The 27902-nt window shown below is 42.9% G+C and overlaps 1 protein-coding gene across 3 annotated transcripts in view; it reads left to right on the top strand.

Annotated features, from left to right (window-relative positions):
• parvb (parvin, beta) overlaps nucleotides 1-27902 on the top strand; it is an 81516-nt gene that overhangs the window by 6149 nt on the left and 47465 nt on the right. The window contains exon 1 of one of the 3 annotated variants that reach the window (XM_043709209.2): nucleotides 18913-19023. The exons of the other annotated variants lie outside the window; for them this stretch is intronic. Within the exon in view, the coding sequence (XP_043565144.1) occupies nucleotide 19023 (1 nt within the window). The 5' untranslated portion in view covers nucleotides 18913-19022. Of the gene's footprint in view, nucleotides 1-18912; nucleotides 19024-27902 lie in introns of those variants that run through there. 3 annotated transcript variants of the gene reach the window in all.

Raw genomic sequence — 27902 nt, 5'->3', positions numbered from 1 at the left:
TTTTGCACCAATCTTCATGTTGTAGAAACTAGAAGCATGCCAAAGATAACACAAGCAGGATGGCTATGGGAGGTGAGATCATGTAGCAGTCTCTATCGAGAGGGACAAAGTATTCACCAAACTAATGGGACTAAAGGCAGGATGCTAAGATCTGATGGCTTACATCCAAGTGTTTTAAAAGAAATGGCTGCAGAGATAGCAGAGGCATTGGATGTCATATTGTGGATCTCACTGGATTCTGAGACAGTTCGAATGGATTTGAAACTTGCTAACATACTGCCTTTATTCAAGAAGGAGGAGAGACCAAAAGCTGGCGATTGTACTTCGGTTAACCTAACATCTGTTTGAAAAATGCTGCAGATGGTAAGGAAGAAATTTAAATTAAAAAATTGGAAAAGCTTAATGCAATCAGAGTAAATATAGTTTTGTGAAAAAAGTCTTGTTTAGCAAATTTGCTTGCATTCTTGGAGGATATAACAAGCAGACTGATAAGAACTGGTAGATGTAGTGCATTTGAATTTATAGAAGATATTTGATAAGGTTATTGCACAAGCTAGAAGCTCGTGATATTGTGTTTAGAAAGTGTATAAGATATGAACAGATAGGGAAAGAGTTAAATTTTGGGTTGCATGAGACAAAGGCTCAGCTAGCATGCCTTGGATCAGATAAAAACTTGCAGTAAACAATGAGGTGCTGGAGGCAAGGACAGTAGGTTGACCAGATGAAAAAACATTCCTTATGTAAAGCCATTTAACAAGATGAAAAAGCATTTGTTATGTAAAGTCAGTTAACAAGGTTAAGGGCATTCATTGCGTAATACCAGATGGCTTAATCTTTACTGTTGATGCTCACTGATTGTAATGGTCACCCAATCAATATAAATGTTGCCTTACTTGGATGCTGCTCCCTTTAAGTAACTATATAATTCATTAAGAATGTGCTGTTCGAGAGAAGATCGAGAACTCATATCTCTGTGCACATAGGCGATTGTTCTCTATCCCTTCAGGGCCCGGAATAACTATGGAGGTAAAACCATACTGTGTCTGAGTGTTTGTTTCGACTGATGCAGGGATAGAGAAATGATACATGAGTCTAATGTATTAGAATGGATAAATGATGTCTTAACATACAATTGAGTCGTAATTAATGGATCTTTTTTCAGTTTGATTGGAAATACGTAAGTACAGGTTGCTCTGGTATAATAGTTTGGATTAGAGTGATGCTGGAAAAGCACAGCAGGTCAGGCAGCATCCGAGGAGCAGGAAAATGGATGAAACGTCGATTTTCCTGCTCCGCGAATGCTGCCTGACCTGCTGTGCTTTTCCAGCACCACTCTAATCTAAACTCTGGTTTCCAGCATCTGCAGTCCTCACTTTTGCCTGCTCTGGTATAATAGCCAACACAAATTGGCTATAATGCAATTGACAAATTGTGGATGTTGTTTGGAAACCGCAAACTTTTTACTGAATGGGTGTAGTGATTTTCTGTAGTGATTTTCTACAGTATAATTTTCCATAACGGTTTTCCAAAGCGTGCTCTTCGATAATGCGAGGTTGCAGAGGAACGCAACTGTCACATTATAGCAGAACAACTTGTAATTGAAGTGTCACAAGGATTGGTCCTAGGGCAGCAATTACTTATCTATTATGTCTTGGAGGAGAGAGCAGAGTGTAAATGCATCCAACTTTGCTGACAATGCAAAAGTAGGTGGGAGGGCATCTTACAATAATGTAAGAAATCTACAAAGAGTATAGAGTAAGTGAGCAAACGTTTGGCAGATACAGTTTACTGTACGAAAGTGAGAGGTTATGCACTTTTGCAGGAAGATTCAAAATGCAGACTATTAAATAGAGGGACTTCAAAGTGTAGCATGGAATGGTCTTGATGTTCTTGTGCATGACACACAAAATGTTAGCATACAGTTGCAGCAGGTAATTAAGAAAGTGAAATTTTGGCCTTTACTGCTAGGGTTTTGGAATTTAAAAATAGGGAAATCCTGTCCTTTGTCCAGGATATTGGTGAGGCTACAGTTGGTATTAGGTACAATTTGGACCCTGTATTTAAAAGGATCATTAGAGGGTATTCAAAAAAGTTCACTTGGTTGATTCCTGGGATGAAAGGATTGACTTCTCAAGAACATCTAAACAGGTTAGGCCTGTATTTATTAGAGTTTATAAGAACGAGGGATAATATTATTGACGATTTGGAGATGCCGGTGTTGGACTCGGGTTTACAAAGTTAAAAATCTCTCAACACCAGGTTATAGTCCAACAGCTTTATTTGGAATCACTGGCTTTCGGAACGCCGCTCCTTCGTCTCCTTGATGAAGATGCACATGTCCAAGAATGAGACAGATAGTAGAGAGTAGTCGATGGTGAGTTTGGTGGGATGAAACTTGTTGATATCGTTGTGTAGATTTTTCAGTGACTCCTCTCCATGGGTTCAGAGGATACAGACACGAGCTGCAACCGACAGGGTGCCCTTCATTGTCCAGTACTTCCCAGGAGCTGAAAAACTACGCCATGTTCTTCGCAGCCTGCAACACATTATCAATGAGGATGAGCACCTCGCCAAGACCTTCCCTGCACCTCCACTTCTCGCCTTTAAACAGCCACCAAACCTTAAATGGATCATTGTTCGTAGCAAATTGCCCAGTTTTCAGGATGATACCATACAACCTTGTCACGGTAGACGCTGGAAGACGGGTCAGAATGTTGACATGGATACCACCATTGTGCGTCGGGACACCGCCCACCACGTACCCGGCAGGTACTCATGTGACTCAGCTAACATACGCTGCAAATCATACGCTGCAGGCAAAGATACCCTGAGACATGGTACATTGGCGAGACCAAACAGAGGCTATGGCAACAGGTGAATGGACATGGCAGAACAATCAACAGACAGGAGTGTTCCCTCCCAGTCGGAGAACACTTCAGCGGTCCGGGACGTTAGACCTCGGACCTTCGGGTTACCGTCCTCCAAGGCGGACTTCGGGACAGGCAACATTGAAAAGTGGCCGAGCAGCGGCTGATAGCCAAGTTCGGTACCCATGGGGATGGCCTCAACCAGGACCTTGGGTTCATGTCACACTGCAAGTGACCACATTACACTGTCCGCACACTGACAGATTTTTTTTTATTTCAAAAATATACTTTATTCATAAATATTTGATCTATACAATTGGACATGCCATCCTTCTGTAAACATTCCATTTCTTTGCGTATCGAAACAGGGTAATCATTCCTATTCACAGGTTGGTGCGATTACATTGAGCTGAGGCGCCAGCGGAGCCCAAATGACTGCGTGGGCCCCCTGTTCTTCTTAGGCAGGCAGATGTTAGACGGTGGTCTTTCCCCACCGCGCCTTGGTGGCAGCTGCCCCAAGCTTCAGCGCGTCCCTCAACACGTAGTCCTGGACCTTGGAATGTGCCAGTGTGCAACACTCAGTCGGGGTCAACTCCTTCAGCTGGAAGATCAACAGGTTTCGGACCACGCAGAGAGCGTCCTTCACCGAGTTGATGATCCTCCAGGCGCAGTTGATGTTCGTCTCGGTGTGCGTCCCGGGGAATAGGCCGTAGAGCACGGAGTCCCGCGTCACAGCGCTGCTCGGGACGAACCTCGACAAACACCACTGCATTCCTCTCCAGACTTCCTCTGCATAGGCACATTCCAGAAGGAGGTGTGTGACAGTCTCGTCCCCCCCGCAGCCGCTTCGAGGGCAGCGTGTGGTGCGGCAGAGAGTCCGGGCGTGCATAAATGATCCCACAGGCAGAGCCCTTCTCACCACCAGTCAAGCCATGTCTTGGTGCTTGTTGGAAAGTTCTGGCGATGAGGCATTCTGCCAAATGGCTTTGACAGTCTGCTCAGGGAACCGCTTGACAGGATCTGCCCTTTCCTTTTCCCGAAGAGTCTCAAGGACACTACGTGCTGACCATTCCTGATGGACTTGTGGTCAAAGGTGTTTTTCTTCATAAATTTCTTCACGAAGGACAGGTGGTACGGAACGGTCCAACTACTCGGAGCGTTCTGCGGCAGCGAGGCCAGGCCCATCCTTCGCAACACCAGGGACAGGTAGAACCTCAGTACGTAGTGACACTTGGTGTTTGCGTACCGGGGATCCACGCACAGCTTGATGCAGCCACACACAAAGGTGGCCATCAGGGTGAGGGTTGCATTGGGTGTGTTTTATCCCCCATTGCACCGGTCTTTGTACATTACATCTCTTCGGACCCGGTCCATCTTTGATCTCCACACGAAGTGGAAGATGGCCCGGGTGACTGCGGTGGCACAGGTTCTGGGGATAGGCCAGACCTGTGCCACGTATAACAATACTGAGAGCACCTCACACCTGATGACCAGGTTTTTACCCGCGATGGAGAGCGACCGTTGCTCCCATCTGCCCAGTTTCTGTCTCACCTTCCTGATCCGCTCCTCCCAGGTCTTGGCGCATGCCCCAGCCTCCCCGAACCAAATACCCAGCACCTTCAGGAGGTCGGTCCTGACGGTGAAGGGGATAGAGGTTTGGTCGGCCCAGTTCCCGAAGAGCATGGCTTCGCTCTTGCCTCGGTTTACCTTGGCCCCCGAGGCCCGTTCGAACCGGTCACAGATGCACATGAGTCTGTGCACGGACAGCAGATCCGAGCAGAAAACAGCGACGTCATCCATGTACAGGGATGCCTTAACCTGCAGACCCCCGCTGCCAGGAATAGTCACCCCTCTCAGGCTCGCATCCTTCCTGATGGACTCGGCAAATGGCTCTATGCAACACACAAACAAGGCAAGAGAGAGAGGGCAGCCCTGCCTGACACCAGATCTGACTGGGAAGCTATCTGATTCCCACCCATTGATTGAGACTGCACTGACAATGTTGGTGTAGAGCAGTCTGATCCAATTAGCGATTCCCTCCCCGAAGCCCATTTTGCAGAGGACATCCCTCATATATGTATGCGATATCCTGTCAAAGGCTTTCTCCTGGTCCAGGCTGATGAGGCAGGTGTCCACCCCCCTGTCCTGTACGTAGGCAATTGTATCTCTGAGGAGTGCGAGACTCTCAGCGATCTTCCTGCCTGGTACAGCACAGGTTTGGTCAGGGTGAATCACCGATCCCAGAGCAGACCTGACCCGGTTGGCGATGACCTTTGACAAGATTTTGTAGTCTGTGTTTAACAGTGAGATCGGTCTCCAATTTCTAATTTCTTCCCTCTCCCCCTTCTGCTTGTAGATGAGGGTGATGATGCCTTTCCTCATGGATTCACTCATGGTACCTGCCCGAAGCATACTGACATACACCTCCAGCAGGTCCCGACCAATCAAGTCCCAAAGAGCGGAATAGAGCTCGACCGGTAAGCCGTCGTTTCCGGGAGTTTTATTCTTTTCGAAGGACTCGAGGGCCTTGGTCAGCTCATCCAGAGATAGCGGCTGGTCCAGCCTCTCTCGTGTTCCGTCGTCTAGGACCTCCGTGATAGAGGACAGGAACGACTTGGAGGCAGCGTTGTCGGTTGGCTTCGAGTCATACAGACTGGCATAGAAGGATTTGCTGATCCTCATGATGTCAGCCTGAGATGACGTTACCGAGCCATCATCTTCCTTCAGGCTGCTGAGCACAGAGCTCTCTTTGTGCACCTTCTGGAAGAAGAAACGTGAGCACGTCTCGTCCTGCTCCACCGAGCGGACCCTGGACCGGAAGATTATCTTGGAGGCCTCCGAGGCAAAGAGCGAGGCTTGCTGGCCCTTCACCTCCTTGAGGTCCTCTGTGACATCGACCCCCAACGTCTGCAGCAGGAGCAGGTTCTGCAAACTTTCCTGGAGCTGGGACAGTTTTCCCCGCCTCTCTCTCGCCTCCTGAACACCGTTGAGGATGAAGAACCTCTTGATGTTCCCTTTTACTGTTTCCCACCAGTCCGCTGGAGACTCAAAGAGGGGCTTCACGGTTCTCCAACCTGCGTAATCCCTCTTGAGCTCCTCGATGTTTCCCGGGGTCAACAGCTTGGTGTTCAGTTTCCACGTTCCCTTACCAGCCCGCTGCTCGTCCTGTAGGTGACAGTCGGCCAGCAGGAGGCAGTGGTCAGAGAAGAACACCGGCTGACCGAGAGCGTTCGGGACACAAACAGAGCGGATAGACCCGTCTGCCCGTGACCATGTATATCTACGCTGCGCTCCGTCTGCAGGTCTTTGACCGTGTCCATCAGGGCTCTGGACGTGGCGTCCAGTTTACTGTCCCCCCCCCCCCCCCGGCCGGATCGTCCATCTGCATCGATGATACAGTTGAAGTCTCCGGCCAGAATGACCGGCCTGGACGTAGCCAGCAACAGTGGAAGCTGTTGCAGGACGGCCAACCGTTCACTCTTACCCGCTGGGGCGTACACGTTGATTAGTCTCATGGGAGCGTTTCTGTATGTAACATCAGCAACGAGGAGGCGCCAGCCCACCACCTCCTTAACCTCGGAGATGGTGAAGTTGCCTCCCTGTAACAGAATACCCAGGCCCGAGGAGCGGTTCTCGTTACTCCCCGACCACACTGACGGCGCATGGGCCCACAAGCTCGACCATCTCCTGTAACTGCTGAGGTGCGGTATCCCACACTCCTGCAGAAACAGGATATCGGCTTTCACGTTGGCCAGGAAGGCCAGTGTTGAAACACATCGCGCAGCAGATTTTATGCTGCGCACATTAATAGTTGCAATTTTAAACCCCATTTTGTTAACAGGTTGTAAGGTTACCCATGTCCGATTGTCGCTGGTCCTGCCCCTCTGGGGCAGCACACAAACTGCTGGACCCTCGCAGGGCTGAGGTAGCTGTCCAGTTCCTCACTCGGCCCATTTGCCCGCTTCGGTGTCATCGGGCCGAGACCAGGGTCCACGCTGTCTGTTTCTATATCTGACAGCGGGGCTGTCCACAACGGGGGAAATTCAAATAAGGGGACATAATTACAGAATATGGGGAGGCGATAGCCTAGTGACATTATTGCAGGTTAATCCAGAGATCCAACATTCTAAGCACCACGATTTGAATCCTGCCACGGCAGATGGTGTAATCTGAATTCAATAAAATTCTGGAATTATATGTTGAATGATGACCATTGTTTCCAATTGTCGGAAAAAGCTATCTGTCACTCATCTCCTATATGGAGAGAAACTGCCATCCTTTCTTGGTCTGACCACGTGTGATTCCAGACCTACAACAATGCAGTTGACTCTTAGCTGTCGTTGTCAATTAAGGATGGGAAATAAATCCTGGCCGAGCCATTGATGCCCTCATCCCATAAATGAATTTTTTAAAAAAGGCATGTTCATTTAAAACATGTGAAGGAATGGTATTTTATTAAGGATAGTGAATGTGAGTGCTTCTCTATCTTACCATATAGTTGGGGTAGGTAGATTTTTGAAATACCAGAGGGTTGACAGCTATGCAGAGCTGGCAAGTAAGAATAGTAGAAGCCTGGGAGAGATCAGCCATGACCTTGTTGAATGGTGTGGTGGATTTGAGGGACTGAATTGCCTTCCCTTCTCCTATTTCTAATGTTCTTAGATTCAATCAGTCAACAATAATACAAAGTAAAGATGAGAAAATAATTATGGGTAAAGTAGAAGAAATGGGTAAGGACTGGTCCCTGACCAAAATTACTCATGAGTAATGCAAGGGAGTTTGCTAACAGTAAATTTTGAGATTTGTGTACAAATATGAATAATAAGATGAATGTATACTTATGAGTTTAGCAATAGAAAGCCCTTTTAGGAACAGATGTTGGAAAGGGACCACCAGTGGTTCATACATTTTGGCCAATATCCCTAAGTTTTATGTTGTTGTCTGTACTAGCATACGCTGTCCATGCTAAAATTAAAAATCTCGCACACCAGGTTATAGTCCAAATGGTTTATTTGGAAGTACTAGCTTTCAGAGAGCTGCTCCTTCAGGTTACCTGGTGTTGTGTGATTTTTAACTTAGTCCACCCCAGTCCAACACCGGTACCGCCGCATCATATCTGTGCTAAGATGTATATAAATGATTTGGATGTGAGAGGTATAGTTAGTAAGTTTGCAGATGACACCAAAATTGGAGGTGTAGTGGACAGTGAGGAAGGTCACCTCAGATTACAACAGGGTCTTGGTCAGATGGGCCAATGGGCTAAGAAGTGGCAGATGGAGTTTAAATCAGATAAATGCGTGGTGCTGCATTTTGGGAAAGCAAATCTTAGCAGGATTTACACACGTAATGGTAAGGTCCAAGGGAGTGTTGCTGAACAAAGAGACCTTGGAGTGCAGGTTCATAGCTCCTTGAAAGTGGAGTCACAGGTCGATAGGATAGCGAAGGCGGCGTTTGGGTTGCTTTCCTTTATTGGTCAGAGTATTGAGTACAGAAGTTGGGAGGTCATGTTGCGGCTGTACAGGACATTAGTTAGGCCACTGTTGGAATATTGCCTGCAATTCTGGTCTCCGTCCTATCAGAAAGATGTTGTGAAACTTGAAAGGGTTCAGAAAAGATCTACAAGGATGTTGCCAGGGTTGGAGGATTTGGGCTATAGGAAGAGGTTGAATAGGCTGGGACTGTTTTCCCTGGAGTGTCGGAGGCTGAGGGGTGATCTTAGAGGTTTACAAAATTGAGGGGCATGGATAAGATGAATAGACAAAGTCTTTTCCCTGGGGTCGGGGAGTCCAGAACTAGAGGGCATAGGTTTAGGGGCATAGGTTTAGGGTAAGAGGGGAAAGATATAAAAGAGACCTATGGGGCCCTAGCCTGTTCAGCCTCTCCCTATACCTCAAATCCTCCAACCCTGGCAACATCCTTGTAAATTTTTTCTGAACCCTTTCAAGGTTCACAACATCTTTCCGATAGGAAGGAGACCAGAATTGCACGCAATATTCCAACAGTGGCCTAACCAATGTCCTGTACAGCTGCAACTCCTGTACTCAATTCTCTGACCAATGAAAGGGTGGTACGTGTATGGAATGAGCTGCCAGAGGAAGTAGTGGAGGCTGGTACAATTGCAACATTTAAAAGGCATTCGGATGGGTATATGAATAGGAAGGGTTTGGAGGGATATGGGCCGGGTGCTGGCAAGTGGGACTACATTGGGTTGGGATATCTGGTTGGCATGGATGAGTTGGACCAAAGGGTCTGTTTCCATGCTGTACATCTCTATGATTTTATATTGTGATAGAGGATATAGTTTGTAGTAGTTAATTTTGGGAGGAAATCTTAAATGATCTCTTAAGTAAATAGTGATTTATCCCAGAATGAGAATGGATTGCAATTAGCTGTACTGTTGTGAGAGTTTGTAAATTGCTTAGAGCTGAAGTTGATAATGCCAAAATCTCAGAATTAGCAAGCTTTAAGGCATAACATGAGGCCATTGAAACCTATTTCAACTGGGGAGAAATGTTTTATTATAATGAAGAGAGACTTAAAAAGTGGAAAGGCCCATGAAAGGTTGTGGGTAAAGATTGCAAAATAATAATTGTAGGCTTAGGAATTGACTGGCCAGACTATTCAAGGATATTTACAGCATGGTGACAAATGTACAGATTCTAAAAGATTTACAGAAAGTAACTAAGAGTCAGGTACCTCCCATGAGCATATGTTATCCATGTATCGAACTGTATCCAGGATCGAACTGTAGCAGTTGACACCTTGACGAAGATGGGATCAGCCTGATGCTAAAAAGGACAACTATCAAAAGTGGGTATTGAAGTCAAACATTAAACAAGGAGCATGTCAATAGAGCAGTATGACTATTGTAAGGAGAGGAGGGAAAGCTACTTGAAAGTACTGCAGTTAGTTTGAGTGTTCAGGTTGAAGGATAGGAATTTAAAGCCATGGATATGAAAAATGAATGACAAGAATGGAAATTGCAGAAAATGCAGTGTAAGCTTGGGCGACAGCATTGAGACTGAGCATGCCTTTAGACAGAGATAACAATCTATTGCAACCAATCGTTTAAATTGGACAGGTAGATCAATGAGTAACAGTACTGAGGTAGAAGGCAAATAAAAGTATAACTTTGCCAGTTCAAGGAATGTAGTACAGACTAGGTGGAGAAACTTGTGTGCCTTAGTGTCTGCAGACAAGATAATAAATGATGTCAAATAACAAGTTCCAAAGCAGGAGAGAATTTGGGTGTATGCACAGATGCACAGAACAGGTGCTAAAACCTGTCAGAAGTCAGGCAGCTCAATACAGTATATCTCTGCAAACTAACTTCATAGAAAATATTAGTTATTAGATTATTTCAGTGCCTAATCTTCCACAAACCTGTATTTTTACACCATTGTATCCATGCAGGGGAGAGTTTCAGAAAAATGGTCTGTGGAAAAATAACGCGAATCAATATTAGAGCAAACTCCGATTTTGTAACAGCTGATACAATATTTTGTGTTTTCATCTCTGTACTTAATGCTTTCACTTAATTGTAGTTTTTTTTTATCCTGAATAACACAACTTTAAGTAGAATGACTCGAAGATGGTGAGGACTGCAGTGCTGGAAAGTCAAATCGATGAAATGTGGAGCTGGAAAAGGCAGAGCAGGTCAAGCAGAATCAGTAGAAGTGGAGAGTTGATATTTCAAGCAAGACCGTTCATCAAGACTGGCGGCTGGGGGACTGGGTTGAGCAATAAATGGAGGGGGTATGGGGACTGCGGAAAAGGTAGGTGTGATGGCAATAGGTGGATGTAGATCGGTGAATGAGATTAGACAGTGGGAATAGTGAAGCGGATAGGTGGCAAGAAAGATAGACAGGTCAAGGGGCAGGGCAGAAATGGACAGCTGGACCTGGGATTAGGTGAGAGGATTGGGAGATTTGGAAGCTGATGAATTCCATGTTGAGGCTGTGAGGTTTTAAGCTCCCGAAGCAGAAGAAGTGGTGTTCTTCCTTCAGTTTATATATGGCCTTTTTGTTTTGTGATGGTGGAGGAGGCCCAGGATGGACATATCGTTGGGGGAGTTGAAATGGCTGACAACTGGGAGATGGAGTTGATTGGAGTGTGCAGACCATGGACGTTACCTGAACCAGTCCTCGTGTTTGTGCTCAGTCTCTCCAATGTGATGGGGATGCAAGTGAATTTCTGCGGGACTTGCAATGACTCTTTGGGGCCTTGAATGAAGCTAAGAAGAGGGGAAGTGTGGTGGCAGCTGTTGCACCTCGTGCAGCTGCAGGGAAAGTTACCAGGTGGGGAGTGTGGACCTAATGAGGGAGTTGGACATGGAACGGTCCCTATGGGGAGCAGATGGGGTGGTGAAGGAAATATCTTCTTGGTGGTGGAGTCAGACTGCAGTGGTGAAAATGGCAGAGGATGATGCAATGAAGTAACTCATTTGTTTATTCTTTGGACATTATCAGGAAAAAAATGTAAGTGTTGAAATACATGCAATAGGTGTGCAACTCTGCATTCTTAACTGAAATCATTTCCAAACTTAAATTATCAATAAATAGAAAAATAAAATATCTTCTAAAAAGTACTACACTTGCGTTCATTGTCCAGTCATGTTAAATTCCTAACTCCATCTAGTGGTAAACATTGGTGCGGGAGCTGCTGGACTTCCAGAATTAGTTTGCATTGGCCAACATCTGACAATGAAGCTCATGATGTCACTGTGAGATCAGGAGGGGAGCCAGCAGACATGCTCGGGCCAAAGGGACAAACAGAGAGTAGCAATAAGGCAGAGGATGGGTATAGGCAAAACCTGATGAGCTGAGACCATGGCAGGGGAATGGCTGGAGGGAGGCAAGATCAGAAGCCAAGTCAACAGTAATGATTTTGGGAGTGGAGTGAGAGGGTCAGACTAGAAATACTGGGACAGATGTCATGTGAGAATGCAACCCATCATCTGTGGCTAATAATGCTACAGTGAAGTTCAGATTTAATGAATACATGCCATATTTTATTAATTATGCTCAGCAGTGTGACTTTAAGTGAGGCGTAGTGTACAAATTACACACACTCAACTTCTGCATTAATAAGGGAACTATGTCAAAGTCTTTCATTGTTGCAGGTTTCAATGCACTATGTTACAGTATGTTTTTGATAGCTATACTTGTTCATTTATGCTTTCCAGAATGAAGATTAGATTAGATACCCGACAGTGTGGAAACAGGCCCAACGAATTCACACTGACTCTTCGAAGAGTAACCCACCCAGACCCACTTCCCTCTGACTAATGCACCTAGCACTATGGGCAATTTAGCATAGCCAATTCACCTGACCTGCACATCTGTGGACTATGGAAGGAAACCGGAGCACCCAGAGGAAACCCACGCAGACACTGGGAGAATGTGCAAACTCCACATAGACAGTTGCCTGAGGCTGGAATCCAACCTGGGACCCTGGTGTTGTGAGGCTGCAGTCTAACCACTGAGCCACCGTGCCACCCTTCTCCTACTTAGCTCTGTAATGCCAACAAATCTAGATATATTACTCAGCCCCTTCACAAAAGTCATTATTACCTGTATAGTAGAAAAAAATACACGCTTGAATTGCAGTGATAATGAGGCTGAAATAATTAGGACAATGATATTGTCAAGCCAATGACTAAACAACTTAAATGTGTATTAATGTTTCCACATCTTGCGAAGGAGTTGTAATTGGGTGAAAGATTTCAGAATGTTTGTGTATGAATGAAGTAATTTAATATTGGCTTCAGTTAAATATGATGTCATTCTGATTCTTGGGCATAAATATTGAAAAAAATGGCAATATAGTTCCAAATCAGGATAATGTGTGGATTGGAGGGGAACATGCAGATGGTGGTGTTCTTGTGCATCTGCTGTCCTTTGCCTTTTGAGGCAGCAGACATTGAGTTTAACAGATTCTGTCAAAGGAGTCTTGATAAATTGTTTTGCCTTTTGTGGATTGGTACAGACTACTGCCACTATGCATCAGTAACAGAGGGAGTGAATGTTGAAGGTATTAGATGGGTGCCAACGATATAGGTTACTTTGTCCTGGAAGGTGTCGAACTTCTTGAGTGTTATTGGGATTGCATACATCCCCGTAAAGTAGAAACTATTATATCAAACATCTAACTTTGCCTTGTAAATAGTTGACAGGCTTTGAGGAATCCGATGTGTGGTTGCATGCCACAAAATTCCTAACCTCTGGCCTGCTTTAGTTGCTTTATATGGTTGGTCCAGTCAGTTTCTGATCATTGGTGGGTTCCCAGGATGTTAATAGTGAGAATTCAGTAATGGAAATGCTATTGAAGGTCAAAGGGATCTCTTGTTGAGATCATTGCTCAGCACTTGTATGATACTAATGTTTTTTGCTATTAATCAGCACAGTCCTGAATATTATTCAGATCAATATGGACTGCTTCAGTACCGGAGGTACTGTGAATGTGTCAAACATTGTATAGTCGTCAGTGAACATCCCCAATTCTGGAGGGAGGGTAATTGATGAAGTACCTGAAGGTGGTTGGGCTTAGGCTACTACATTGAGAATTGCTCACAGTGATGTTCTGTGACTGCAGTTATTGACTTGCAACGGCCACAACCGGTGGGAGGTTTATTTGCCCCCCCCCCCCTTTCACCCAATACCTATTTAATGCAGTTTTGCGTGGGCTTTGTAATGCCATATGTGATTGAATGCTGCCTTTGAAGTCCAATATAATCATCCTCATTTCATCTGTTAAGTTTAGCTCTTTTGTCAATGTCTGGACCAACGCTATAATGAGGTAAAGCCCTGGTGGTACCCTAAGTTGGTAAGTTTCTCACAGTATAATCAATGATCCCTTCCATCGTTTTGTTGATAATTGAGAGTACATTGATGGGGCAGTAATTGACTGGCTTGGATTTGTCCTGCCTTTTGTGCACAGTGCATTATCTGGGCAATCTTTCACATTGCTTGGTAGGGATCCCAGTGTTATATTGTTACGATCTGGAGACTGCCAAACCAAATTAATTTTTCTGTCCCTGGATTGCAACACAGTAAAATTAAAGTATTCAATCGTCCTTGAAATTGACCCCATACACATTTTGAGTAACTGGAACTTGACTCTGAAATATTGGTAATACACACAGGTTTTTAGTTCAAACAAGAATTAACAATACAGTAATTTTGAATCAAATAAGAAAAAATAAGGTAATCTAATCAGTGTGTAAGATTTAAGCCCAATCCTGTTGAATTGAACCTTTTGTCTTGTATCAAAAAATGTGATGCTGGAAAAGCCTTGCTTTCTCCTTTAGTCTTGTGTGTCAGCTTTATTTGCTAGCTTGTGGGAAAGGGGGATTTTGACAAAATAGTCCAAGTAGTCAACTAATAGTTTTAAGAGTTTGTATCATTGCCATTCCGAGAATTTTGTAAAGTACTTTTCATGAGTAATTATTACTTATTTCTGGTTTACACAAAAAATAGTGTTAGAAGTCTTCATGATAGGAATAGCTCAGAGGCAGGAAATTGAATGACCGATCAACTGGGAGGAATTATTGCAATAACTTCACACAACTTTCATCGCATGTTACAGACCCGCAATTCTCCACTTTGTATTTGTCCATATGGTTATCGTTGTCTGTGTCTGTGACGTAATCAACAATTCTACAGAGTGCATCAGAACTCTTTTTTTGAGAGTTAGAGTCATAGAGATGTACAGCACGGAAACAGAACCTTCGGTCCAACATGTCCATGCCGAATAGACGTCCCAACCCACTCTAGTCCCACCCCAGGCCCATATCCCTCCAAACCGTTCCTATTCGTATACCCATCCAGATGCCTTTTAAATGTTGTGATTGTACTAGCCTCCACCACATCCTCTGGCAGCTCATTCCATACACTTACCACCCTCTGCGTGAAAAAGTTGCCCCTTAGGCCCATTTTAAATATTTCCCCCCTCATCCTAAACCTATGCCCTCTAATTCTGGACTCCCCTACCCAGGGAAAAGACTTTGTCTATTTATCCTATCCATGTCCCTCATGATTTTATAAACCTCAGCCTCTGACACTCCAGGGAAAATAGGCCCCAGCCTATTCCACCTCTCCCTATAGTTCAAACCCTCGTCTTTTCTGAACCCTTTCAAGCTTCGCAACATCCATCCAATAGGAAGGAGACCAGAATTGCACGCAGTATTCCAACAGTGGCCTAACCAATGTCCTATACAGCCGCAACATGACCTCCCAACTCCTGTACTCAATACTCTGACCAATAAAGGAAAGCAACCCAAACGCCGCCTTCACTATCCTATCTACCTGCAACTCCACTTTGAAGGAGCTATGAACCTGCACTCCAAGGTCTCTGTTCAGCAACACTCCCTCGGACCTTACCATTAAGTGTATAAGTCCTGCTAAGATTTGCTTTCCCAAAATGCAGCACCTCGCATTTATCTGAATTCAACTCCATCTGCCACTTCTCAGCCCATTGGCCCATCTGATCAAGATTCTGTTGTAATCTGAGGTAACCTTTGCTGTTCACTACACCTCCAATTTTGGTGTCATCTGCAAACCTACTAACTCTTATGCTCACGGATACTCTGGCCACTCCCTCACAGTCGCATGTTACCCCAAATACAATGGTAGGATGAGAACATCCTCTGAGATACTGCAAATGTAAATGCCCTAATCCTGGGGAATCATTATGCAGATGACTTCCTGACAGTAATTCCCCAAGACAATGTACATGTGATATACCTAGCTTCAGGGGATAGCTAGAAAGTATTTCTGAATGGAAGAGATCAAATGATGGTTTAATTTGATAATAGGAGGAGTAGTAGCAAATGACTGTCTAGTTGGAGTGGGAGTCATCCACATTCTTTAGATTAGATTACTTACAGTGTGGAAACAGGCCCTTCGGCCCAACAAGTCCACACCGACCCTCCGAAGAGCAACCACCCCAGACCCATTCTCCTACATTTATCCCTTCACCTAACACTATGGCAATTTAGCATGGCCAATTCATCTAACCTGCACATTTTTGGACTGTGGGAGGAAACCGGAGCACCCAGAGGAAACCCACGCAGACGTGGGGAGAATGTGCAAACTCCACACAGACAGTTGCCTGAGGTGGGAATTGAACCCGGGTCTCTGGCGCTGTGAGGCAGCAGTGCTAACCACTGTGCCACCGTGCCGCCCAGAACGGCAGCATCAATGACGTCCCCAACCACTCCAGAATGTTTAGTCAGTGCATTAATGTCCAGAGAGAGTCCCATTTAATCTTTTGACATTACAGTCTGCTTCAGCATCTGAGGACTGGTGCTGAACACTCTAATGAATGGGGCCTTGATGTCAAAGGCAATCACGCTAACTTCACCTGGAATTTAGCTCTTTTGGCTAAGTTTGAACCAAGGCAGAAATGAGGTCAGGAGCTATGTTGGCCTGGTGGTACCCAAACTGGGCATCACTGAGCAGTCTGAGCAATACCTGGGCAATTTTCCACATTCAGGTTGATGCCAGTGTTGTAATTGTCCTGGAAGGGCTTGACTATGAGAGCAGCAAGTTCTGGAGCACAAGTCTTCAGTACTATTGCTGGAATATTGTCAGGGCTCATTGCTTTTGCAGTATCCAGTGCCACCAACTGTTTTTTGATATCATGTAGAGTGAATCAGATTGGCTGAAGCCTAGCATCCATTATGCTGGGGAACACAGGACAGATCATCCACTTGGCACTTCTGGCTGAAGATTGCTGAAAGCGCTTCAGGCTTGTCTTCTGTACTTGTGTTGGGCTCTTCCATCATTGAGGATGGGGATATTTGTGGAACTACCTTCTTCAGTGAGTTAATTGTCCAACACCATTTATGATTGGATGTGACAGCACTGTGGAGTTTAGGTCTAATCCTTTGGTTATGGGATTGCTGAGCTCTGTTTTTTGCTTTTATACTGTTGGGCATGTGCATAGTCCTGTTTGGTAACTTTATCAAGTTAACATCTCATTTTTAGGTATGCCTGATGCTGCAGTTGGCATGCCCTCCTGCACTCTTCATTGAATCAGGGTTGATCCCCTGACTTTGATGGTAATGGTTCAGTGGGGATATGCTGGGCCATGAAGTTGCAGGTTGTGTTGGAGTACAATTCTGTTGCCGTTGATGGCCCACAACGATTCATGGATGCTCAGTCTTGAGTTGCTAGATCTATTAGTGGTCTGTCCCATTTAGCAGTGTGAGTGTCACACAACATGATGCAGGTTATTCTCAAAGTGAAGGCAGAACTTCGTCTCCACAAGAACTGTGCAGTGGTCACTGTTGGTGATACTATCATGAGCAGATGCTTTTGCAGCCGGCAGATTGGTAAAGATGAGATTGAGTATGTTTTTTTCCTTTTGTTCCCTCATCACCTGTCGCAGATTCAATCCAGCAGCTATGTCCTTTAGGACCCGACCAGCTCGATCAGTAGTGCTGCTGAGCCACTCTTGGTAGTGGACATTGAAATTCCCTAAACAGAGTACATTTTACATTCTTGCCACCCTCAGTGCCTCCTCCAAGCATTGTTCAACATGGAGGAATGCTAATTCATATGCTAAGGGAGGATGTGGTAATCAGCAGGAGCTTTCCTTGCCCATGTTTAACCTGAAGCCATGAGACTTCATAGGATATGGAGTCAATGTTGAAGACTCCCAAGGCAAGTTGGTAAGGGTAGGGTGACAGCCTCGTGGTATTATTGCTAGATTATTAATCCAGAAACCCAGCTAATGTTCTAGGTCCCAGGTTTGAATCCCACTATGGCAGATGGTGGCGTTTGAATTCAGAACGTATCTGAAATTCACGTGTGACTTCAGACCCTCAGCAATGTGGTTGACTCTTAACTGCCCTTTGCAATGACTGATTAAGCCACTCAGTTGTATTAATTGCTATGATGTCCCAACAAAGAAATGAAACCAGATGGAGCACCTGATTGACTTGTGCATTGGAAAAAACAATGACAGAAATAACCTTGCCGACGCTGCAAAGTCGTCCTTCTTAACATCTGGGGCTAGTGACAAAATTGGGAGACTGAGTTGAGAGTTGATCTTTTGGGCATGTCCCTTCTTCAGGATGCTGCCTGAACTGCTGTGCTTTTTCCAGATCCACACTTTGTCATCTCTGATTCTGCAGCATCTGCAGTCCTCACCTTCTCCTAAATTAGGAGACAGGTCAAGCAACATACTAGCATTGTCTGTCAGGTATGATTCCACTAGTATGACAATGTCCCAGACATTGTCGTTGTCATCGTTATCATCCATGCATATATCCTATCCCATCAGCAGGACAGACCCAGAAGAGGTGATTGCACAGTGATAAACACAGTAAGCCTCCAGATTTAGGGTGCACAGATTTCATAGAAGCATAGTATATAGAGGTCAAAATGTCAGCATCAATAAAAATATGAGAAATTATACTGTTTGTGACTGAGTTTCAGGCACCCATCTAAGTGATGAATGAATGTAGACCTGAGGAAGAAATGACTAATTGAGCCAGAGGGATACTTTCAGCTGGTGTCATAAGGCCATATTGACAGACAGGTGTATGTACCGTGCTTGTATCAATTAGGAAAAGTTGCATGATAACTAAACTATACAACAAGTTGAAGATAAATGGATTGAAATATATTTTTGGTTTAGGCAGCATTCCTGAGTTTTAAAGCCCATTTTCTTGTCACTGGCATAATGTGTGGTATATTTGCTTTTTACTGGTGATGCATGTGTTAACATTATATGAAGAGTTTTAGAAGCATACCATGGTTTCAGTGATGGCCATATAAAGTAGTAATGGTTTTACATTTCCTTTGACAAAAGCAGAATACTAATTGAATGTTGTACATATGTTACTGATAATCCATTTCCTCCCTGTATCTTTTAGGCTAAGGTTTGATCATAACATGAACATGGCTTCTTCCTCATTTTATGCTGTTTCATTGTCCTTTTCGTCATAATTGTGTTTCTTCTGTTTTTTTGGTAAATCCCTAATCATTGTCATGACCATGACAATTGTGAGATATCTGACCATAGTCAGTACATTTATTCATTATGCTACACTGTGCTGGATAAACAGGCTGTTAACTTGGCTCTGCTTCTTTGTTGTTGATCATCTCTAATTTATTTGTCGTGTCTGAAGGAAGAATCTTAAACAGAAGTAAGTAAGCCAGAGAACAAACTGATCAGCTTCAGTGACCTGATCTGCGTAATTCCAGCCTTTTCATGCTTGTATGTTTGTAATCTGTCATTAAATGTATTGCTGTCCATGGTGTATTTGTTGAAACTTACTCCTTTAGTGATAGTGAGATACATTTAATGTTGTAGTTTATGCAATGAGAAACCGAGAGATAAGGCAAGTTGCAGTTTGTAACTATACGGGGAACCTAAGTTAATATTTTGGCACAGAGCTAACAATAATACCAAGCGAGTGGCTGAATCTTTCAGAATTAGGCTTTTACATGAAGTTCAATAACTTTTAGTGACATTGCTTCTTATATTGATGCTAGTAAAGTTGTTCCACAAATATTTTATTAGCTCGTGCCTGCAGTTTCCTGCTTGGTGTGTTTCAGATCTTGTTCTGGGTATTGGATTGATGCTGAGACTAAATTCATCATAGGAGGAAATTCTCAGAAAGGAAGTGCCTGACATTGCTCAGTTTATTGTGGAATACTGCACAAGGTGGAGAAATGTAGATTTGAATGTATTCAATGTGATTAAGTGTTGCAAGATTTGTGCCAATGTTTGCATTGCTGTTGGATGTAAAGTTAAGGTTTTTATTAGGGAATCTTTGTCCAGGAATTTGTTTGGCTGGGCTGAATGACCATTCTTATCTGAATCTTGATTGTGCTGTTTTGTGCCAAAGTGGAACTGAAATGAAATTGGGATTTCATATCCTCAAAATTTAAAACCAAGTTTGGTTCTTCACTTTGCTCTCAGTTTTAAAATTAACTTAAACTATAGCAATACAATAGAAGTACAAATGTGTGTTGCATTAAAGTCCTGACTCTGACACAGGGTGATTGTGTACTGGTTTAACTAATCAAATATTCAAGAAGATCTGCTTTGATCATGAGAGATCAATGTAGTTTGTAACCAACACACATTGGTTACACACTACACTGATCTCTCATGACCAAAGCAGATCTTACAGTCACAGAGATGTACAGCATGGAAACAGACCCTTCGGTCCAACCCGTCCATACCGACCAGATATCCCAACCCAATCTAGTCCCACCTGCCAGCACCCAGCCCATATCCCTCCAAACCCTTCCTATTCATATACCCATCCAAAAGCCTTTAAAATGCTGCAATTGTACCAGCCTCCTCCACTTCCTCTGGCAGCTCATTCCATACACATACCACCCTCTGCGTGAAAAAGTTGCCCCTTAGGTCTCATATCTTTCCCCTCTTACCCTAAACTTATGCCCTCTAGTTCTGGACTCCCCGGCCCCAGAGAGAAGACTTTGTCTATTTATCCTATCCATGCCCTCATAATTTTGTAAACCTCTATAAGGTCACCCCTCAACCTCCAACGCTCCAGGGAAAACAGCCCCAGCCTGTTCAGCCTCTCCTCATAGCTCAACTCCTCCAACCCTGACAACATACTTGTAAATCTTTTCTGAACCCTTTCAAGTTTCACAACATCTTTCTGATAGGAAGGAGACCAGAATTGTGCGCACTATTCCAACAGTGGCCTAACCAATGTCCTGTACAGCTGCCACATGACCTCCCAACTCCTGTACTCCATACTCTGACCAATAAAATAAAGCATACCAAACGCCGCATTCACTATCCTATCTACCTGCGACTCCACTTTCAAGGAGCTATGAATCTGCACTCCAAGGTCTCTTTGTTTAGCAACACTCCTGAGGACCTTACCATTAAGTGTATTAAGTCCTGCTAAGATTTGCTTCTTGAATATTTGATTAGCTAAACCAGTACACAATCACCCTGTGTCACAGTCAGGATTTTATTGCAATGCACGTCTCCTGTAAGTTGAATTTCTGGAAAAAACACCCAGAAATATATTTTCTAAATAACTGAACTGTTCCTTCTTACTGAAGTACACATTTTAAAAGTATTCTTTCTTGTAGATCTACAGCAAAACAGACAGTTTGACAGTGTCATGCAAAGGCTAATACGCCACATGAGCTTCACTAGCCCTATTATCGTATAGTTCTATTCCTTTCTCTCTTTTATGTTCATTATCTTTCCCTTGAATACATCTATACTGTTTGTCTACACTACTCCTCAAGTTCCATGTGACAAATTTATGTTCAGTATTTATAATGGAATGAAGACATTTTTCCTGGATTCACATGTTGTGGTTCTGCAGGACATTGGTGAGATTACTTTTAGGATACTGTGTGCAATTCTGGTCTCCCTGCTACAGGAAAGATGTTAAACGTGGAAGGGTTCAGGAAAGCTTTACAAGGATGTTGCCAGGATCAGAGGGTTTGAGCTATAGGGAGAGGCAGAGTAGGCTGGGACTTTTTTCCCTGGAACATTGGAGGCTGAGGAGTGACCTTACAGAGGTTTATAAAATCACGAGGGGCATGGATAGGGTCAATAGCCAAGATCTTTTCCCGGTGGGGGTGGGGGGGGGGGGGAACTAGATGGCATAGGTTTAAGGTGAGAGGGGGAAGATTCAAAAGGGATGTAAGGGGCAACTTCTTCACACAGAGGGTCATGCCTGGAAAGAGCTGCTAGAGGAAGTGGTGGAGGTCGGTTCAATTACAACATTTTAAGAGGTATCTGGATAGGTACGTGAATAGTTAGGGTTTAGAGGGATATAGGCCCAATGCTGGCAAATGGGACTGGATCAGTTTAGGATATCTGGTCGGGATGGATGATATGGACTGAAGGGTCTATTTCCATGCTGTATAACTCGATGACTCTATTTATTAGTTTAATTATAGCCCTTGGATTTGGCCTAGTGCAATTGGAAACACCTTTAAATCTGTCCAACTAGAATCTTTAATAGTGCTGAAGATTGCTTTAAGGCCACCAGTCAGTCTTTTCATTTCTTGGCATAAATTCCCCTGCCTGTTCAGCCTTTCTGATTGGTATAACCTCTCATTTTTGATATCATTTTAGTTTTATTTTTCAAACTATGCTTTATACTTATCCATAAAGTCATGGATGCTGCTGAGCAAAGACATTGTCCTAAGTTGAGGCACTTGTTTTTCTATTTTAAGTATAAAACTGTTTTGCATTACACTATAAAGGAAGTTTGTTTATGGAATCATAATGTTGATATTAGTTTTATGTAGTCACCCTGTTAGCACTCCCTTTAGTAATATGAAGTATTAGGACTTAGTTGAACCTAGACTTGTCTTTTCAAGGAAAATGTTGAGTCATTCACTATATAAAAGAAAAGGTATTGGGCATCAAGGACGTACAACATTCATGCTTGAGAAAGAATGAATCAAAAACCCTGTTTTGCAACTATATTGGGCCATGCATACAGAAAATGTTCAAATTCCTGTTGCAGTTTTTTTTATCGTCTTGTAATACTGTATGCATTTGCATGAAGGATTCGTTATGTCAATGTACATAACCATCCAGTAGGTGATGCTGTACTACACTCCAAAACTAGACTGCAAATAGAAAAACTGAAAATGAGCGTGACATCTGATAGCTTTAGAACAGACAATTCCATGTATAAACACTTTGCAAAAATTGGAAGAGAAAGCAAACCCTTTGAGAGGCAACCTTAGAATGTTAACCTACTACTCGCTTATTCACAGACCCACTTGAGTAAATTCCTTTTATTCACAATTATAGAATTTGTAATCTTTCTACATTATCCTTTGTCAGGGGACAAAGGAGATATGATCTCTTAGCATTACGTTTGACCCTGAGAGCTCTGACCACACATCAGCTCCAACTCTAAAAGTGTCTACTTCGACTTCTAATATTGCTGGTCTTTGGATCTCTTGCTGAAAACCCCAGTTTTCATAAAGCCAAGCTCTACTAGAACTTGGCCTCTATTCTAATTTGTGCCAGGTCCAGTTTGCCTGTTACCTCTCTGCACACTCCTTTGTTCTTGATTCACAGTGCCTTGTTTTTAAAAGTTCTTATGCTTGTTTTCAAGTCTCCTTGTGACTTCACCCTTCATTATTTCTATAACCACCTCCAGAGCTAAAGGTTCTTGTAGATCTCTGTGCTCCTTTCATTCTAGACTCTGATTTAAATCACTGTTGCCAGTTGTACCTTCAACTACCCAGGTCCAAAGCTATGGAACTTCTGCCATGTGTCTCAGCCACATAAACCTCTATAAGGTCACTCCTCAGCCTCCGATGCTCCGGAAAACGGTCCTATTCAACCACTCCCTATAGCTCAAATCCTCCAAACCTGGCAATATCCTTGTCAATCTTTTCTGAACCCTTTCATGTTTCACAACATCCTTCCGATAGGAAGGAGACCAGAATTGCACGCAATATTCCAAAAGTGGTCTAACCAATGTCCTGTGTAGCCGCAACATGACCTCCCAACTCCAATAACGGAAAGCATACCAAACAGCTTCTTCACTATCCTATCTACCTGCGACTCTGACTCTATGACTGACTGTTTCCCCTTTTAGGATACTTCTTAAAACCTGTGTCCTTCATAAGTTTTTGATCAACTGTCCTAATGTCTCTTTATGTGGACCAGCCTTGTTCAAACTATTCTTGTAGACCATACTCTCCATGATTTTTGAAATTTCTGAGATTATAAGATTTTTCAGTTCAGATATATCTAGGTAAAATTCTAATAAACTAAGAGCTATATTTTAGATTACTTCGATAGCGTGTTTCATTTTATGCTGTCATGGAAATGCCCATGTTCAAAGGCAGTTCTTCTATCACAAACTGTGACAGCAAAGGTTCTTTTATATCATTGCCAAACATGTATCTTTTTATTTAATGGAGCGATTAAGGATCTTATTTCCTCTCTTCCCTTGTATACGTATATGTCACTTGGCAATTGCACCCAAAAAAAGTGGGCACTTATTTCTACGTCATCTCCTTTATCAGCTTGGACATTCTTCCTGGGACTGCTTAGCAAGACCCAATAGTATAAAATATTAATCGTTAGTGAAGTTATTTTACCACAATGTTTCTTAATTTTTTAAAATAACAAATATTTCAATTCATGATAAACCAATTTATTAGAAAGGAAATTAGATTTTAATAAACAAAAAGTATATTTTTAGTAAATAAACTTTGTCACGACCTTGTTTATGGTAGCAGATAGTATAGCTTATGCTAAAACTATGACTGTAGTCACTGTTTTCAAAATAGTTATTTTGTAAATCCTTAGCTACAAAGGTTTTCTAGTTTGATTTGACTTCAGTAGTTCTCATCTCATGACTTCTCTTTGAAGACTCACTTTCAAAACTCAAAAAATTTGAACTAAAATGTTAATTTGAAGCAAAGAGAATTCATATAGCTGTCAATTCAAACTTCAAAAATAGATTGCATATTTAAATTAAATAGCATGACTACTCCTTCAATTGCTTTCTCAGGATGAGGCTATTTAAGACCATAAGAATAAGAATAGGCTGTTCAGCTATTTGAGCCTGCTCCTTCATTTAATAGAGGTAAAAACAATGACTGCAGATGCTGGAAACCAGATTCTGGATCAGTGGTGCTGAAAGAGCACAGCAATTCAGGCAGCATCCGACGAGCAGCAAAATCGACGTTTCGGGCAAATTCCTGATGAAGGGCTTTTGCCCGAAACGTCGATTTTGGTGCTTGTCTGATGCTGCCTGAATTGCTGTGCTCTTCCAGCACCACTGATCCTCCATTCAATAGGCTCGTGGCTGATCTAGCATTCCTCTCTTCCATTTTCCTTATGCCCATGATTTCCTTACTGATCAAGAATCTTTCTATCTCAGCCTTAAATATACACGAGGACTCTGCCCCTGCAGGAGTTGCAAAGATACTTAACTTTCTGAGAAAGTAAATTCCTTCTATTTTTGTCTTAAGTTGGCAACCCTTTTTATTATGAGACTGTCCCCTCTGGTCCTAGACTCTCCTTTGAAAGGAAAAATCCTCTTAATGTTTAGACTCTCTAGCTCCTGCAGAATTCTGTTTCATGAGATTGCCTTTCATTCTTGTTCACCACAATGAATAGAGTCCTAACCTGTTTAACCTTTGTTCAAGGATAATCCCTCCATACCAGGGGTTATCCTAGTGAGCTTTCTCTGAACGGTCTCCAATTGAATAACATTTTTCCTTAAATGAAGGGACCAAAACTGCTCTGAATATTCTAGCTTGTCTCATCAGCACCTTGTACAATTGCAGTAGGAGTAGGACTTGCCTGCTTGTATACTCCAACCCATTTGAGAAGAGATGACGCAAAGTTTCCCAGAATGAAACTAGTTTTTAGCCTAAATACTTGCCCTTGCCAAGCTAAATGCTCACATGCTTTTGAAGTCATGCTCAACAAACATGGAAATACAAATTCAGATTCTTCTGCACTTCCTTCTCTTCGAAATTTATACAATCTAAGATTACTATAATGCCACTTGCACATGGCTGCACAGCCTTATTACCTTGTTTCTCAAACATCTCAACTGTTCATTATCCAGTACCTGCAACAACATGACCACATTACACTGATAGTTAACCAAAATCAGTTTCTTGAATTGGTTGGTTGGAAATTGTACCCTCCCAGTTCTCATTTATCACAAGCCATGGAAGCAAAGCTTTTTTATATTACTCCCAACCAACTTACCCTTGTTTTGTGGCATGGGGATTATTTATTTCTTGTGTCTGTGGTTTGCTGTGCAGCACCACCCCAAAAATGGACACTTATATCTCGATTATCAGTATTCGCACTCCTTAATTAGTAAGAATCTCATCCGAATAAAATATTAGCTTTTAGTGTGGATATCTTAACACAATGTGATGTTCATGTGTATGTTTGAAAGGTCCAGCTTTTGCGTGTTGTGGTAACTTTAAATTAGATTAGATTAGTTTCCCTACAGTGTAGAAACAGGCCCTTCGGCCCAACCAGTCCACACTGGCCCTCCGAAGAGTAACCCACCCAGACCCATTTCCCTCTAACTAATGCATCTAACACTATGAGAAATTTAGCATGGCCAATTCATCTGACCTGCACATCTTTGGAATGTGGGAGGAAACCGGAGGAAACCCACGTAGACACTGAGAGAATGCAAACTCCACACAGTCGCCGAGGCTGGAATCTAACCTGGGATCCTGGTGCTGAGAGGCAGCAGTACTAACTATTGAGCCACCGTGTCGCCCCTAAATCTTGACTTATTAGTTGCCTTCATTGCATGTTGCAGAGATTTGTAATTTAAAATGGATGTATACACCTGCAAAGTCTTTTTGAGTATTTGTGTTTTAGTGACAGGTGGTGTGTCTGTGTTTTTGAATGTATGCACAAGCTTCATGCCTGCAGCAGTTACAGCATTACCACCTTTGGTGGAAATCATATTGTAATAGGACATGGAGTTGTGGATAGTCTTTTCTGCCCCACTCATCTAGCGCCACAGCAATCTCAACTCTACTGAGAGTTGATAAGTGTACGCTCTTAATGCCCCATTTTTGATTTGATCAGGAAAACATTGTTTGCTGTTATCAATGGTCCAGGATGTATATAATTTTTTTTCATTTTTGTACTCCAGGTGCAATTAAATTGAAAATATCTTTAACCTAACTTGATTTACTACTTAACAGAAAAAAATTTCACTCTGTTATCTGTCAAGTTATTTTCTCTTTGTGCCCCTCTTTGTATCTCTCTCTTCCAGAAGCATATGCTGTCTTCAAATGCGCAATTATGGGATGTATATCAGTTTTACACTGCTGCACATATAGTGTTCAGTCATGCGTCATCTCCTTTCAACACTGACAGCACTAACAAGAATCAAAGTTTAAAAAGAAATTGTTCTGCTGTCATCATGATGTACGATGCAGTTCTTAAACTAGTGTGGAGATGTTCCCAGCTGTGCTTTTGACCTGAATTTCTGTAAACTAAATTTAATGTTTGACTGGTTGCCAATTATTTTTATTTCCATACTGTCTCCCCATGATACCAGTTCATTTTCCGCCACTGACCCTTGCATCATTGATGTGATATTGTAGGTGCAGACTTCTTGGCGCGATAAATTCTGTATCCTGTAATTGAGAATGGTAAATGGCTCAGTATTGCAGAAGATCATGTTAATTGCCATCTTATTTTTGGAGTTGCACCAACTCAAACCTCAGATTTCGTAACATTTTGATGAAGAAAAATTGCTCACTTCAATGTACAGAATTTGTTTTAACAAAGTTTAGTAATGGTGCAGATAAAAACTACAAAGAAATTTTGTTTTTTTCTACTTTTATATAAAAGTATTAACCATGTTTGTTCCCTTTTGGGATAAGGAGAAAGTGAGGTCTGCAGATGCTGGAGATCAAAGTTGAAACTTTATTGCTGGAACAGCACAGCAGGTCAGGCAGCATCCAGGGAACAGGAGATTCGACGTTTCGGGCACAGGCCCTTCTTCAGCATTCCTGAAGAAGGGCCTGTGCCCGAAACGTCGAATCTCCTGTTCCCTGGATGCTGCCTGACCTGCTGTGCTGTTCCAGCAATAAAGTTTCAACCCTTTTGGGATAATATTCACAAAGTAGTAGTGATGTGCTCAAGTAATCATAAACCTTTGGCTTGTGTTTTTTTAAGCATTTCCCCCTATTGATGCAAATTCCCTGTGTGAGGAATGTAGAGAAACCACTTATGCCTTTTCTTGCACAATATCATTATTGAATTGACCATTGTAAGTGTATACGAACTGTCCTGGGTTGATCCATTTCCTTTTTTGATCCCTGAATGAGGGACCCCGGAATGATTTTGATTGAGCATGCAACCGATGTTGTAAAGTTTTCCCAGTGCTTTAGGATTTGATTTTTGCACCTGGGATTTGATTTTTGCACCTGAGATTTGATATGAAACCCATGAGATGTTGGTTTCCGCAGGTCTGTAAATCTTAGCACTGTGCTGATGACTGGGCTATTGAGTAGAAGGATAAAATTGCTTAAAAGATGC

The sequence above is a fragment of the Chiloscyllium plagiosum genome, unplaced genomic scaffold (assembly GCF_037043375.1).
Source record: "Chiloscyllium plagiosum isolate Xiang-an unplaced genomic scaffold, Cpla_swu_hap1 HiC_scaffold_19, whole genome shotgun sequence".
NCBI lineage: Eukaryota > Metazoa > Chordata > Chondrichthyes > Orectolobiformes > Hemiscylliidae > Chiloscyllium > Chiloscyllium plagiosum.
The sequence above is the reverse complement of the archived record's forward strand: the minus strand, read 5'-3'. Positions and strand labels throughout refer to the sequence as shown.